The sequence below is a fragment of the Abramis brama genome (assembly GCF_963993115.1).
Source record: "Abramis brama genome assembly, chromosome: 2".
Classification (NCBI taxonomy): Eukaryota; Metazoa; Chordata; class Actinopteri; order Cypriniformes; family Leuciscidae; genus Abramis; species Abramis brama.
Window position 1 is genome coordinate 43769008 of NC_139964.1, and position 15607 is coordinate 43784614.

At 38.0% G+C, this 15607-nt stretch overlaps 1 protein-coding gene across 1 annotated transcript in view; it reads right to left on the reverse strand.

Moving 5' to 3' along the window:
* The window catches only part of vps8 (VPS8 subunit of CORVET complex), a 136636-nt gene that overhangs the window by 96823 nt on the left and 24206 nt on the right, over window positions 1-15607 (reverse strand). The window contains exons 14-20 of the mRNA XM_084091643.1: window positions 15413-15583; window positions 14750-14824; window positions 11419-11454; window positions 11241-11331; window positions 10940-10986; window positions 8754-8843; window positions 6015-6061 (exon numbers count right to left, since the gene is read on the reverse strand). Coding sequence (XP_083947769.1) covers window positions 6015-6061; window positions 8754-8843; window positions 10940-10986; window positions 11241-11331; window positions 11419-11454; window positions 14750-14824; window positions 15413-15583 — 557 coding nt within the window. The remainder of the gene's footprint in view (window positions 1-6014; window positions 6062-8753; window positions 8844-10939; window positions 10987-11240; window positions 11332-11418; window positions 11455-14749; window positions 14825-15412; window positions 15584-15607) is intronic.

Sequence of the window (15607 nt, forward strand, 5' to 3'; positions counted from 1 at the left end):
CTAAACAACTTTTGCCCAAAATTTCAGTCAGGAGGAGTTGAAACTAGTTGCTGTAAGTCAGAGTCAGCCGACAGTTTTTGAGCAGTCAGAGTTGACAGATTTCACAGAAAATCAGTGTATGCTGGGCTAAAGACTAGCTTCAGACTGTTCTCATTTGTCACATCTACTAGAAACTAGGCGTATGCTTCTGCGTGAGTTTGTTGTGTTAGTACATCAATGATGTGTAAATGTACCCTTAGTTCCTACAGCAAATACTTCTCCATAACCTCCATCTTTGAAAAGAAGGGACGGGCCGAAATTCTTTGTGTTAATTACCATTTTGTCACGAATGCTGTCAAGTGAGCTTAACTCAATTCTTCCCCCGCCCTTGATAAGATTTCCATAATTTATGACCCAACTCTTCCCTGCCATTGACTAGTTTTTCTTTCTTTTGATATATTGACCGTCTACATATTCACACAACAAAATATTGTAGGGGCCATTTCATGAAACAAAAAGCGGGTGCTGACTGTCAAAAAAAAAAGGGCTTGGAAAGTGTTAACAATAATTATCTATTGACCAAGTGAGTTAGGAGAAAGTGAGAAATAGAAAACCTGGATTGAATTTGGAGTTGAGACTTTCAACGTAGAGGGAAAACTGCTGTTGCTAAACTCCACTAACATACATTGGGGAAAAGCTTTAGGACACTGGTCCTGGATCAAAGAGGAGATGAGGTTATCTGCTGACACTGGCTAACACTGACACACTTCTAGAGAGAGAACAGATGGAGATGATAATCAGCACAAGAAAAAGAGAGCGAGAAAGAGATGTGCAGGGCAGTAATGAGATGTCTGAGAGTTTGGCCCAAGGATATTGTGATGCCAGTTTTTCTTTGTGTGTTTATGTATGTGCATGCATGCATGTGCTTGTGTGTGTATTATTCCAAGGTCTTCACAAGCCACAGGCAATGAAAACAATAAGATTGAGAGAGAGAGAGAGAGAGAGAGAGAGAGAGAGAGAGAGAGAGAGAGAGAGAGAGAGAGAGAGAGAGAGAGAGAATGAGAGAATGAGAGAGTGAGTGTGTCTTCTATTTAAATTGCAGTTTTCTCATTTGAGGATGTTTATCATTCATCATTATTTTCTAATAGTGTGTGTGCATTTTAATGTTTATTCAGATCGTTTATCCAACCAAGAAATGCAGAGCATTTAAAAGAACAAACAAGAACAGTTCACCAATAAAACCATGTTTATTTGAATAAGGACCACGGTAATTTCCTGGTATAATTTAAAGTTCCTTGAAATACAACATACTAAATACCATGGTCTATGAATATGTTCATCCTTCAATACAGGGATACGCTCAACTTTGTATTTTCAATATTAACTATGGATTACCAAAATGGCCACTGTATTTAAGTCCCCATGAAATCAAAATTGATTTTTTTTGGCTTTTAGTATGAATATGTTAGCTTTACTGTTATCTATAAGCTAGTGTGCTCCACAACAATGACAAAATTTGCATTTAGAAGATATAAGCATTCAAAAAGTACAGTCTCTCACTTCCACCAATATGGACCAACGATTTTGATGACATCATTATGCTTTAGCTTCTCATCAGATTTTCTGTCTGATCAAATGCTCTCTAGAATCTAAAGTGTCCCGCCACCTACACTATAAACAGCTGTGGCTGAAATTGGTCACACTATTACTATTTTCTATAAGTTGAATGGCGCATAGTGCACTATATAGGGGTTAGAGAACGATTCAGACAGTGTAAATATGCTTTCCATTGGGGCGAATAAAGTCTGGTTTCGCGTTAGTGTCACGTGAACCGCCGCAGCGTGCACAGTCTTCTCCGGTCCAGGGACACGATAACACAGAGCGGATCATATGCGCAGACCAGTAAACGTATTGGACCCATTTGAATTCTGCACAGAATGCTGTATTTTAAAATGATGTGGAGGAGATTAGGAGGAGAAACGGTTAAACAGACATGGCAATAGAAACAGCACCAAAAAGAAAGAGTCCCATGCATGCACCAAAATATTTTTTCACACAAACTACAATCACTGTTTTGCTTTAGTAACAGTTTCATATTAAATCTGAAGTGGGGAATCAATTAGACTGTGGCTGTCATAAACTGTCAAATGCAGCTTTGCCAAGCTCAACAACTCTTGCCAACAGTAAAATAAGCGAAGCACTATTGGCCATCTTAAAAAAAGGGAGGAGCTGCTCTATGTCCTGCCCTGTCTTCCTGTTTCAGTGGAAATTACGTCACCACATTGAAAAACGCTGCCCGTTTCAAGGCACTTCAGTGGACCTTTAAAGGTGATTTTTTTTATTGCTATTCTACTCTGGTACTACTGGCTCTGAAATTACAGCATCTGGAAGCCTGTAAATGCTTCCAGAAATAAATAAGAAATAGTTCTCAACCAGGGGGTCTAGGCAGAGGGCATCAGCAAATTTCCAAAGGAGCCAGAGGGTGACTTAAAAGTATTTAATATACTAATCTCTCTTTTCATTTTCTATATTGTGAGAGGGGCCTTTGAATATTGTGTTGGACAACAGGGAGCCTTTGAGACAAAAAGGCAGAGAACCGCTGAAGTGCATGATCTTCAACAGTACAACTCACAGGACTTCAAAAATAACTGTCCTGTAACTGCCCTCATTCTTAAAAACCATAAACTATGCAGGAAAAAAATCTGCCAAATATTGAAATTCTGTCATGATTTAATCATCTTCATCTTCATTTTGTTCCAAAACTGTATGAGTTTCTTTCTTCTGTGGAAGAAAGAGCTTTACCACTTGATGTCCAATGTAAAATCGAGGTCCTGAAACCACTGAACTACTCGAAGTACTGCAGTATTACTACAATACCATCAAAGTACCACCTATGAAATAAGTGTTGTTCAAAATTAATAAGAGGAAGATTAACTTTTGACAAACCTGCTATAAATCCTGTGTGGCTGAATAAAGTTCTTGTACTAATGTGGAAAAGCTGGAAGTTGCAGACAGCGAATCTGCCATGGCGCAAGCGCAACTGGCATTTAAAGGGAATGGGAGATGAGACTCTGATTGGTCCCAAAACACACCCATTACTCATTATGAGAATAGGGACAACCCATTTAGACCATGCGCCTGGCGCGCCGACCATTTTTCCCGTCGTTAAACTAGCAAAAGAGGATTCGGACATGCCCTAAGTGAACTTGCGCCGTGCTCTATAGACCATGCGCTTAGATCGTTAAAATAGGGCCCAACATGTCTTTATTTTACATGTCATTTAAATTCAACATCACTGAGCCCAAAGGCAGCAGGCATCATGCAGATAACTATTTTTGAAACAGTTCTGACCAAGTCCAACAAAAATCCAACAAAATAAACAATGAACAAATAAAATATAAAACAACATGAAATTAGATCATTGACAGTCTTATATATTAAGAATATATTAAACCAAAAACTCATATTTTTAGAAAGGATGTGAATTAAAACAACCACAGCAGGCAACAACTTGATCAATTCTGTTAAATTAAGGTACTCTAAGCGATGTTAGGCTAGCTCGACCCTCCCTCCTCCTCATCCCGTCCCCCTCCCTTCCGTGCTTCCTGAAACAGGCTTTTCCGATGTAAATTCAGGACTTCACGCGTTCCTTCTCCTTTTCCCTCTTCTTTGCTATTTGTTCATCGGAACGCCGTCTCTTTGGCCGTGTGTCGGCCATATCAAAATGAAAGCGAATATAATTCTAGCGTTAGTCGCTGTCGTTCTATAGGACATCTCTCCTCTAGCTAACTTCCCTCTTCATGCTTCTCTTTCCTCCACTCCCCACACCCCCCTTCATGTGCACGCGCACTAATCCACCAACCCCCACCTCCAAATCATTCTTGTCGGTTATTGGCTGGAACACTGTTTAAACACTGTTATGTTTCGTGGTCCAGGCTGGGCCAGTTTGTTTTTGTTGCCGTTTGTGAAGCCTGGGCTGTCTACAGAGACCGCGTTTTTTTACAATGTGTTCAGGGGACAGGCAGCAAGCGGATAGTGAGGAAATGTTTGCTGTATGTGACAAAAAATGTTTCGGCCTAAAAATCGCGTGACATCGCTTAGAGCACCTTTAAATTAAAATTTTAATTGACCAAATTATCCATTTGTTTTATGTTCCAACACATGGAAAATCACCGGTCAACATTTTGATTGACAGTCGTCACAACCTACTAGTGCCCGTGTTTACTCCTTTCTTTTCAACCATTGGAAAGGATTTAAAAAACGGCTGTTGTATTTGTACTTCTGACGAAGCACTGTTAAATATAGGTGAACTACGCCACAAAAAGAATAAATAAAATGTTTTCTTAAAAAGGCAAAAGAACGCATGCACGTTTTCTTAATATGAGAATTAAAAACCAATAGACCGATGAAAATGCGGGACATTTTCTCAATATGCGACGTGCGGGACAAGGGGTGAAAATGCTGTGCGGTACAACGCAAAGCGGGACGGGTGGTCACCCTAGCTGTGTCCAAAAGCTGAAAAATGTATTTCAAGGTAGGAAGACATCAAGGCACGTCTGAATCCAATGTTAGCTTCACTTCCTGTCTCCTGAGATACCTTCATCTGATCGATATTTGAAGGCAGCATAGATGTATCCTTCACTGCCTTTGATATTGTAGCAACTAAATATTCGCTTGGTTATCGCTCTATTTTGTTGCTCTATTAGATCATTAAACCGTTACGCTGCCTCAGAAGTCTGTCCGAAATCAGTTTTGTGAGCCACCTTCGTTCACAAACGCTACCTGCAAAGTAATTGTCTGAAAAGGCAGCGAGGCAACAAGTCAACTGAGTTGAGATCTGCTCTTCATCACACTTCTTCCTCAAGTTAACAAGCTCCGCTCTGTGTGAGTGTAAACACAAAGACAAACAAACTATGCCTTAACACTGCAACACATTGTTACAACACTTAATATATTCTCCCACCTTTTAATCAGTAAACACAAACAAGCACATACATGCACATACATCCACTCACTCTCTTCAGATTCTCATTAGCACTCCCGCACACACACACACAAAGCAGATTATATCTGACAGTGACAGAACAGAAGAGGTAGAAGACAACATAGGAAACACAGTAACAATCATTCACATCACTTCCTGTAGTAGGAACTCTACACATTAAAATATATATATTTTTCAGAAAGTTAAAGATTTAAGGTCTACAGCGTCTGTTGTTTACCAGAGAAAAAAAAAATCAGTTAAAAGAAAAAAAGAAAAAAGAAATGAAGAACAACTGTTTAAAGTATGTTCAATACTTGTTTCAAAATTTGTTGTTTCAAAAAGGAACAGTAAAAACTTACATTACAGAAAAAAAACTATTTTAAATAAATATAAGCTGCTGTTAATATAAATATAATATAATATAAATATAAGCTATAAATGCTGTTCATTTGAATTTATCAAAATGTATCAAAGAATCACAAAAAATATGGTTTCAGGAAATATATTAAGCAGAAAAAAGTTAAAAGTAGCTTTGACATCACAGTAATTAATTACACTTTATAATATATTAAAACAGAAAACAGTAATTTGAAATTGTAATATTTCCCAATATTACTGTTTTACTGTATTTTTGATCAAATAAATGTGGCCTTAGTGAATATGAGCCTTTAAAAAAATCTTACCATGCCTACATTTTTAAACGGTAGTGTTATTTATGCATTCATTTTTAATTTATATATATGTATACCTATATACACATACACATACACACACACACATATGTATATATGTATATACATACATTTTTATTTCTTTACTGGAATGATTTTCAGTGGTAATTGATGTCATGCCACAGTTGTTGTCCACAAAGCTTAGGTTGTATTGAAACCAGAACATTTACTTAATGCTTCAGACGTGTTTGGCAAACTCATGCTTCCCAGAAAATAAACAAGCTCAGAGTCTACTGTGTCCCGAGTGCACACATATAACACCAATCTATACAAGTGTTTGTACTGTATGTGTGTGAGAAAAAAGGTGTCTATACACTCACGTCCTCTGTAGAAGGAGACAATAATCCACCATAACAGGAACCATGTCCTGCAGAGGAGAGAAAAGAAAGAACAGGCAGGAGCAAGAAAATATGGAGTGATAGGGTTTGAAGGGAAAGAAGAAGAAAAGAGAGAGAGAGATAATTCATGAATTCAGATGCATACTGTAACACAGGGTTGCCAAAGTGAACTAGAGAATGAGAAAAGAAATCTGTGTGTCCCCTAGACTTAATCTAACATGGAACTAGGGCTGGGTGTTATGACACTATATATATAAAAATATATAAGTATATATCTTAAGTGAACGCAAACAACTGGATGTGTGTCAGTAAGATCCGTGCATTCGGTCTTAAAGTGACAGCAGCCTATGCCTGCAACCGCCTGTCCTTCAGGTAACAAAAGACAAAACGTAAAACTCTCACTGCTCTTGACTAAATAACTTTTGTATTTTTAAAAAGAATCAATTTAAATTTAATTCATACAGTGAATATTATGTGTTTTAGTGTTTTATTTTTACATTAGATTATTAAATTTCTGTGGTGCTCAGTGCAGAGCCAAATGATGTTGATGATGATATTGTTATGGTAGGGATATGGTGTGGTTGGACCATCTAGCTCCACCCATTATGTCCAACGATGGGGAGCTGGATGTCAAGCTCCACCCATTGGCTCTGCAGTGAGCAGCCTCTCAATTTTAATAAAAGTAATTCTTACTACATTAAATAAACCTACAATACCTAAAAAACTGAAAAGTTATTTTGAATTTGTCATATTGTTTGTCATTTGCTTCTTTGTTCTTATTTTTAATAACAAAAATAAAAACAAAACAACATCTCTATCGTGATATATATTGTTATCGTAAAAGTTCTTGTATTGTGAATTAAAGGGGGGGTGAAATGCTATTTCATGCATACTGAGTTTTTTTACACTGTTAAAGAGTTGGATTCCCATGCTAAACATGGACAAAGTTTCAAAAATTAAGTTGTACATTTGATGGAGTATTTCTGACCCCAAAAATACTCCTTCCGGTTTGTCACAAGTTTCGGAAAGTTTTTTTTCGAGTATGGGCATGTGTGACGTCAGATGGGGCAGAATTTTCTTATACGGGTCCTAAGGGCACTTCTCCCGGAAGGGCGCGCGCGCACCCGTAGACCAGAGCGAGAGAGCGAAAGCAGTACGCCCATCAAAGCGCTGTGCTCGGCTTTAGGGAAGTATTTGCCGGATTTGCAGATCTAATGCTTAAGGATGATGGAGCAGTCCCAACGATAAAGGTTCACGGTCGTGCGTTGGAACCGCAGGCGGTGAGTAAAACTGCTTCAAATGTCTGTGTGTTGTTAGCTATCGGTGCGTAAGCACCGCCCACACGGCACGCCTCCAGACGCTCGTTTTTTCATTCAGAAATGTCCTGTAGCTTCTAGGCTACATGTTGTCACTTCTTGAGTCTCTCCATCATTGTCTGAATCCGGTTTTAACATAAAAGGCTAAAAGTTTTTGAAATTTTCAGTGCAAGTCTGTGTGAGTGCAAGCTGTTGAAGCTCCGCCCTCTGTGTCGGGAGCAGCAGCTCATTTGCATTTAAAGGAACAGACACAAAACGGTGCGTTTTTGCTCGCCCTCAAAAATTGACATTTTTAACATGCTATATAAAAATATCTGTGAGGTATTTTGAGCTAAAACTTCACATACACACCCTGGGGACATCAAAGACTTATTTTACATCTTGTGAAAAGGGCATTATACCACCCCTTTAAGGTTCAAAGAAATTAAATGTGGTCATATTTGCGCTTCCCTTTGAGCAGTGTAGCAGCTGTGTTTTGTACCAGCTGCAGATGAGAAATGGAATCCTGAGAAGCGCCATAATACAGTGAATTACAGTAGTCAAGCCGAGATGGTACAAAGGCATGGATTGCTGTTTCGAAATTGCCCGTGGATAAAAAGGGCTCAAATGACTTAACAACAGCAGCAATCTGTTTGTCAAACTTTAAACTGCAGTCAAATTGGATGCCCAAATTCCTTGCACACTGTATATTATATAGGGTGAGAAAGCAGAGGTCAAAATCAAAAGCACTGTTGCCAAATATAATGATTTCAGATTTCTTTTAGTTTAGTTTTTTTTTTTTTTAATAGCTTGAAAGCCATTACTTAAGTTCATTCAAGCAATCTAACAATCTAATATCCTAATTACTAAAGAATCATAGTCCAATGAACATGGGTGAATTAATTAAATGTGCATATTCCTTTTGCGGTAAAAAAGTGTGTCTGACAGACAGGCAGTTAGACATTCCACATAACATTCCACATTGCCCTAGATATACAGAGCTAAATCTGCCATTTGGCTATGGTGTGTGCCTTATTTTTGTGATGACAGAGTGCTTCTTAATGGCAAAAAGAAATCTGAGAGCGAGCGAGACCAAGAGGCAGAGGAGAGATGACATTAGTGAGCCATTATTGTATGTGGTTTCCGCCTTATGATGAGATGCAGTTTAAAAATGGATGCCGCAGGCCAAAAATCTGACATAAAGGAGACTGCATCGCTCTCTGAGTCTGCTCTCCTCTCTCTCACCTCTCTAAAAAGATTATATTACGCTGAAAAACTCTTCAGCTCAGTCTAACTCTCTCATTAAATAATATCAAAATTGTTAAATAACAATATGGAAAAAGATTTCACTTCTTGAGCTCTGTCTAAACCTAATGATTCCCTAAAATAACACCATTTGAGAGTGCTTCTCTGGGTGACCCATTACCTGGAAGTGCTGCTCCATCACTTGGATTTTCCCTTGCTCTGGACACTTTTTCAGAGAGCGATCCACATACTGTAACAGCATTTCCACCATCTGTGAACAGAGAAAAGCAGCAGAGGAATTTGACATTTTTTTGCTCAAAAAATAAATGGTGAATAGTTTTTATTATAAGAAGTTAATTTAGCCATCATAACGATCATCTACAGCACTACAGATAGATAACTTGATTCTGAAACCGAGTCTCAAAAGAAAAAGAAAAAAAGTTATTATTATAATAGAGAACTCAAAGAGTTAATTATTGGATTTATGGATAAGTTTAAAGTTATATATTATACAAGAGAGTCCGTACCATACTGTAGTAGGTAAGTATTAGGTATTAGATATGTTTATTTGTATGAACCTTTAAAGTGCTAAAAACGTTCACATATGTGTAAACAAAAAGGCGTGATTTAAGGTACAACATGACAATTAGCACTTTGGCTAATGCCAGACGAATAAATGAAATAAATACGCATAATTCTGAACTGAAATAGGTTTATTACCCATTTTAGGTTTTACCAATTTTTTAGGTATTACCCATTAGCAAACTAAAGTAAATCAGAGGGTGCTGCAAAATGTCTTTTGGCTAAGTATGCCGACACTTGATACAGCAACAGAGCCTCAGACTACCACGCTTCCCCCTCCATGCATGATGTCACACAGTGAGGACTTATTTTACTTCGGGCCTAAAAACCCCAGCATGATGAACTGAAGACTGGCCATAACTGCTAACCTCCCAACTGGCTTCAGAGCACCTCTAGTGGTACTTTATGGCCTAGACAAGCCTATTTTTCTTATTCAGGCCCTGTTTACACTAGTGTGTAGATGCATCGTGAATCGAGAAATGATTCTGGATCAATTCTGAGATTTTCCGAATGCATCACGATTCTCTCTCGAATCAATTCTGAGCATAGATTTTAACAGCAGATGACCCTGCGCGCTTTAGATACAGCCATACTCTGCTTGCTTCCAATGCCTTACGCATACCACTTGAACCTTTTATAAAATAATCATTCATAAAGTTCAAACAGGTTGAAGCGAATTACAAGGGTGTTTGCAGTGGGCGGTTTACATTAATCTCACGTCATAAAAGCATTCTAAGGTGCAAGTACATTCTCAGACTCAGTCGTGAGCATTTGAGCATGCGGTTAAAACTATCCTAGAACGCCATCTGCGGTTAAAAACTAAGCTCAGAATCGATTCAAAAGAGAATGGTGATGCATTCGAAAAATATTGGAATCGATCCACGAATCGCGATGCATCGATTTACTGTCCTAGCCCTATACTAGTAGTGCGTTTTTGTTTTAAAATGCATTACTTGTGCTATGGATACGCCTGGAGTCTACACACTACTCCGGAGTTTTTCGACCCTCGACAACGGAGACGCTGGAAACGCTTTGGAAACGCTGCTGACCCTGTTTTAGTTTGAAAACTCAGGGGTTGCGTTTCATTGTAAACGGACCAAAACTGAGACTTTTGAAAATGAAGGCATGGCAGCCCACATTACACTACCAGAATACTCTGGTCTGTTACGGTGCGTCCACTGGCACGGAGCAGAGCGAGCATTTTCAATTAACTCCTATGGAAGTTGAGCTTCACACTCACGAGGTTCCATAGGAATTTATTGAAAACGCTCGCTCTGCTCCGCTCCAGTGGACACGCACCGTAACAGACCAGAGCCATCTCTCTCAACAGCTCTGTACCAGTCCAGCCTCAATGACCATGTAAACAATAACATGGAGACGGAACTGCAAGCTTTGCTGACTTTTCTTGTCCTTTTTAGCAGCCAGTGTGCAGTTAAACTCTAAAAACATTTTGTAGGCTAATACTGCAGCTGACTACATGCGCAAGAGGCAAGCTATTATTAGAGCAATCGACAACAGTCGGCAATTGTTAACACTACGCGCATGCCCAGTGTGCAGGAATGGTCGTGTGACATGAGCTTTTTGTTGTGTAGTGTTGACGGAGATCTTTTCTGAAATGCAGTGGGAACGCTAGTATGGACGAGGATCGTTTTCATTTTCAGTTTTTAGCACATTGTTGTTTGGGTAAACGTAAAACGTTTTTTAAACACCATTCCAGCTTCTATGGCTAAGTTCATGGTAAGACCCAGATTTCAGATGTCATTGTATTAACTACAAGAGTCTTACCTTGTCCGCAACCACACCTTTTCTCTTAGCAGGGTCTGCAAATAGACCTGTATCAAACACATCACATTAGGTATTAATTCCTAAAAAATAAAAGTATTTTGTGATATAATTGGAGCATTCAAATCTGTTTTAACCAGCAATTTTAATCAAACAGCATTCTTTTTCTTTTTTGGTGGGAGACCTTATCTTTTTTTATCTTTTATGGTCTTGGAAAATGAAAGACTGAGAGGGCAGAAACCGCAAGAATTTTCACAGAAATAAATAATAAAAAAGAAAAAAATTATTGTACAGAAGGACGGACCTAACACAGCTTTGGCGGTGCCCTCGTGGAAGGACCAGGCCAGAGACAGAGCCTCCATGAACTTCTCCTGCTTCAACAGATGGTCCACACGCTGCAAGACATCAGAACGACTCCCATCACTATCAGAGTCACTAATGCTAATCTGATATCAGTGATGTGTTATAAAATAATGCCTTACCTCTCGCCAGTTCCTCAGGGTCATGATATGCACAGACTATAAAAAAAAACAGTGATTAATTAACAAATCTAATACAGGGCTCAACAGTAAGAGTAGCCTAACTGTCATTTTACGAATTGGATTTTTATATCTTGCAGACTTAAACATTTGTTTTTCTGTATTAAATTAAACATTGTTATTTCAAATTGTGCTGATATAAATACATCAAATTTCTATAGGTTTGATATAGGAATGGTGAAATTTTAGACGAGTGATGCTTTTTGAGGGAGAAAACAGAAAAGAAATATTTTAAAATAATAAATATATACTGCTGTGGCAAGCAGGGCGGGTGGCGCGAGTGTTAACCAGACACCAGCGCGCCACACTGGTCTCGAGTCCCACGGAGGAGCTCTGGAAGGATAAAAGAAGGAGTGACGACAGTGCAAGATGAGAGAGGACCAGGCCTGGACTTTATGTTGTTGTTTTGTTTTAGTTTATGAGCTGCCGCTTTACTTTTGTTTTGTTGTTGTGTTTATTTTGTGCTTAAAATTGTTAAAATGTGCCGGTTGCCGCCTCCTTCCCTTATCAACGAACTTTGTTAAAACTGCCAGTAAGATTTCTTTCTTAAGAAATTAACTGTTATTCAGCAAGGATGCATTAATTTCTGAAGGATCATGTGACAATTAAGACTGGAGTAATAATGCTGAAAATTCAACTACATTTTCAATTTATTAAAACTATTTTAAATTGTAATATTTGAACATATCACAATTTTACTGTATCTTTGACCAAATAAATGCAGCCTTGGTGAGCATAAGAGACTTTTTCAAAAACATAAAAAATCTTGACTCCAAACTTTTGATTGGTAGTATGAGAATACTACTAACAATAAATGAAAACACTAGAATATTATACTTTTATTCACATGCTGCTAAAATATTTATTATATTTATGGATGGACCAGTGAAAATGTTGGCAATGCAAGTAAAAACCAGAACAAGCAGGGGGAAAAAATGTCTGAGCCCAGTGAGGTACATATATTTGCCATTAAATATATTGGCAGAGCATAAAATTAGACTCATTCATAAAACTGAGGTGTTTATTCAACCACTGGCTGAACTATTAAATAAGCAGCACTTGGGTGAAGTGATGCAGGGCACAAGAATTAATGTGACCTCCCAAAGCTGGCCCACTACCATGTCTAATGGATAACCCACGGGCAATTTTAATGCAATCCTTCTTCCTCATTCTGCCTCCAGCTGCCCCTCTCTCCTTCCATTTCTCTTCTCTTCCCTTCCCTTCCCTCGCTCTGGCTGCAGGTAACCGGAAGTTCAGCAAGGACATTGCGGAGAGCAGACCTCGATGAATATTCAGGGTATGCATGATGTGTGATTAGCATAATAGCACTTGAGTGTGCCAGAGCTCAGTCAGAGGGGCACTGGAGGAGTCGGCCAAACTTCCAGCCGAACACAAGCCACACAGCATGTGCTACCAGTCTCAGAGTTCACAAGATACCCTTGCAAATCTCATGTATCAATTACACAACTTTTACAAATGTAAAACAAACAAAAAAAGATTATTTGTTGGATAGTTCTGATATAGACCTAAAAAAGTAATACAATAAAGCTAAATATTCATAACCAATATCTATAAATGACAAGTTCCAGTGTCTTTGGCAAGGCAAATCTTGAGGATCAAGCCAAGCAGGGACAACACATGGAGTGACATGGCGACTGGCATAATCCCTCATAATCTAGTTCAGATCGAAACATTTAATTAGTTTAATATGTACATCAAATCAGCTTTTTAAAGACGGAATTTCCACTAGCCAGTTTTTCAAATGATTTGCCCAACACTTTCCTCAGCCAGTTTTTCACATGCGGAAAAACATCCCACACACTGTTAAAAATCATCTTCTCATTGGCTAAACGTTTTGTCCATCAAAAATGTATCACAAAGGCTGGTGGTATACAAAGAAAATGATCTCAAGACATCACACTGCTTGTATATTATGAGATAAACTATCGACTTGGTTTTATACAGAAACTTTGGAGGCGGGCTAATTTTGTTTGTAATAGTCTAATTTATAACATCATATTCATGGTTAAACGGTGTGCGGATTGCATCATTTCTTGGAGAAAAATGACAGGATAAATATTTCAAGGACAATTTTCCAAAGTTCTGTGGATTGGATTCATATGGGTGTTATGGATTTCATTTCATTTGTGCTCTCAACATAAATAGCTGTATTACTGTTGCTGAAGCATCTATATCATAAAACAAAGACTGGATATCAACGTTAACATCTCAGATCTTTCAAAAGATTTAAATTTTGGAAACTTTAATAACATTTTTGGATAGCAGTCTATATACTGTAGTAAATGTAAACTAAAGTAGATCAACTGAATTAAATTAACTGACATAACCGGGAACTGGAAAGAAGTCACCTCTCTTCCATTCTTAATCGAGGAGGGTCACAGACCTCAGACAAATCAAGGAGAGGCCAAACCAGAGCATTAAATGGTAACCAGTTAATAATACAATTACATTGATCATTTTTAATGAAACCAAAGAACAAAACATACTGAGTTATGCAAGTTATGTTATATGAGTTACTGTGACTGTGCCAGATTCAGCATTCTTATTCTTGCAATTTTGTCAAATTAGATACAGATTCAGAGCTAAGTGTGCTAAGCACAGCATAGTGTACTCTTAAAAAAAAAAAAAAAAAAAACCTTAACAAGCTTTTCATTTGGTTATAAGTGGTTTCTATTTGGAAAGGAGGACACAGAACACTGTAGCTAAAAACATTGAAAAATATATAGGTCTGCTCAGAAACTTATCAAACTGACAAGCATTTATTTCAATTGCATCAATGAGGGATTGTAAATTAATTTAACCAAATATTTCAGAAATATTGATTGACAATATATCTAATTGTATTGGTGGAGACAATGGACTCTATGCATAGCTCCTTCTGCATTTAGCCTCAGTAGCCACAGCAACATCCGTTGCAACGCAGTGTATCGAAATTGAGAAATTTCAGAACAAAATTAAACTCTGAGGACAACAGGATAAAACAATACAGATACAATCCACCTTTATGGTAAAGGCATTTAAAGTTTCTGGAATGCACACTAAAATGCTATGTTTTAAAACAGTGCTAAAATGTTTTGTTTTTCTATAATTCTATATTTAGTTGTGATTGCTAGTTATTAGCAATATGACAGAGAGAGTTTGCTAGTACCACGTTTCCTATGGGAAAATACTAGAACTGAAATTTTAGCAGAAATACATAGGCAGTAGGCCATTCTTATGTGCTTGTGTTCAGTGTTATCATGAGTGGCTTTACCTTTGTTCCCAGATACATAATCTGCCCTGCATAGCTGCAAACAGACTGGTAACATGTCTTCTCTCCAACTAGTGCCTGAAGATGTACAGAGGAATAGTGATTTAATGTCTTCACCACCATATACAAACAACAAAAACTTTGGCTCTATATGCCTAACACAGAAAATGTAGAGAAACTATAGAAAGAAGCTTCACATATCATGAATTGGGTTCTTAAAGCGATTCTGAACCTAATGACCCAAGAATCTTGAATCTCTGCTCTCACAAACTGATCTCAGCCTAAAGCATATTGTGTATCAGATGTAAATTGTATACTGCTGGGCTCAAATTAACCTTCATGTCTACATCAATAGTTCAAGGCCAGAATAAAGCAGTAGGATTCTGGAAGTAAAAAAAATCCATTAATTTCCTCCTTAGAAATATATGAGGGTCTAAAGAGAAATCTTCCTTGATCCAACAATTAAAGTTGTTACTATGGAAATGAGAAATGCAGCAAAGAGTGCACTGATGCAACTTCCATGAAGCAACATGAATGACATAGTAGAATTATGATTGAAATTTCACAATAAACCTAAATAATTTTATATTTTTTACTTGACTACAACATACAACATGCAACATGCAAATGGTGAAAACTTTGGCATGTCATCATCCTGGTCCTTACCAGTGCTTGGCTGACATTTCCACCGGTAGCGAGGGATTTAAAATGGCTGCTGTTGTAAACCAGCTGCAGCTCAGCCATGTCCACCGTTTCCAGCTCCTCCTGACTGGGCCGATCCACCACTCGCAGCTTCTCTGTGCTGTCCATTAACACAAGCGTTCGGGGGTTTATCCACTGCCAATAGACAAGAGGAAACAT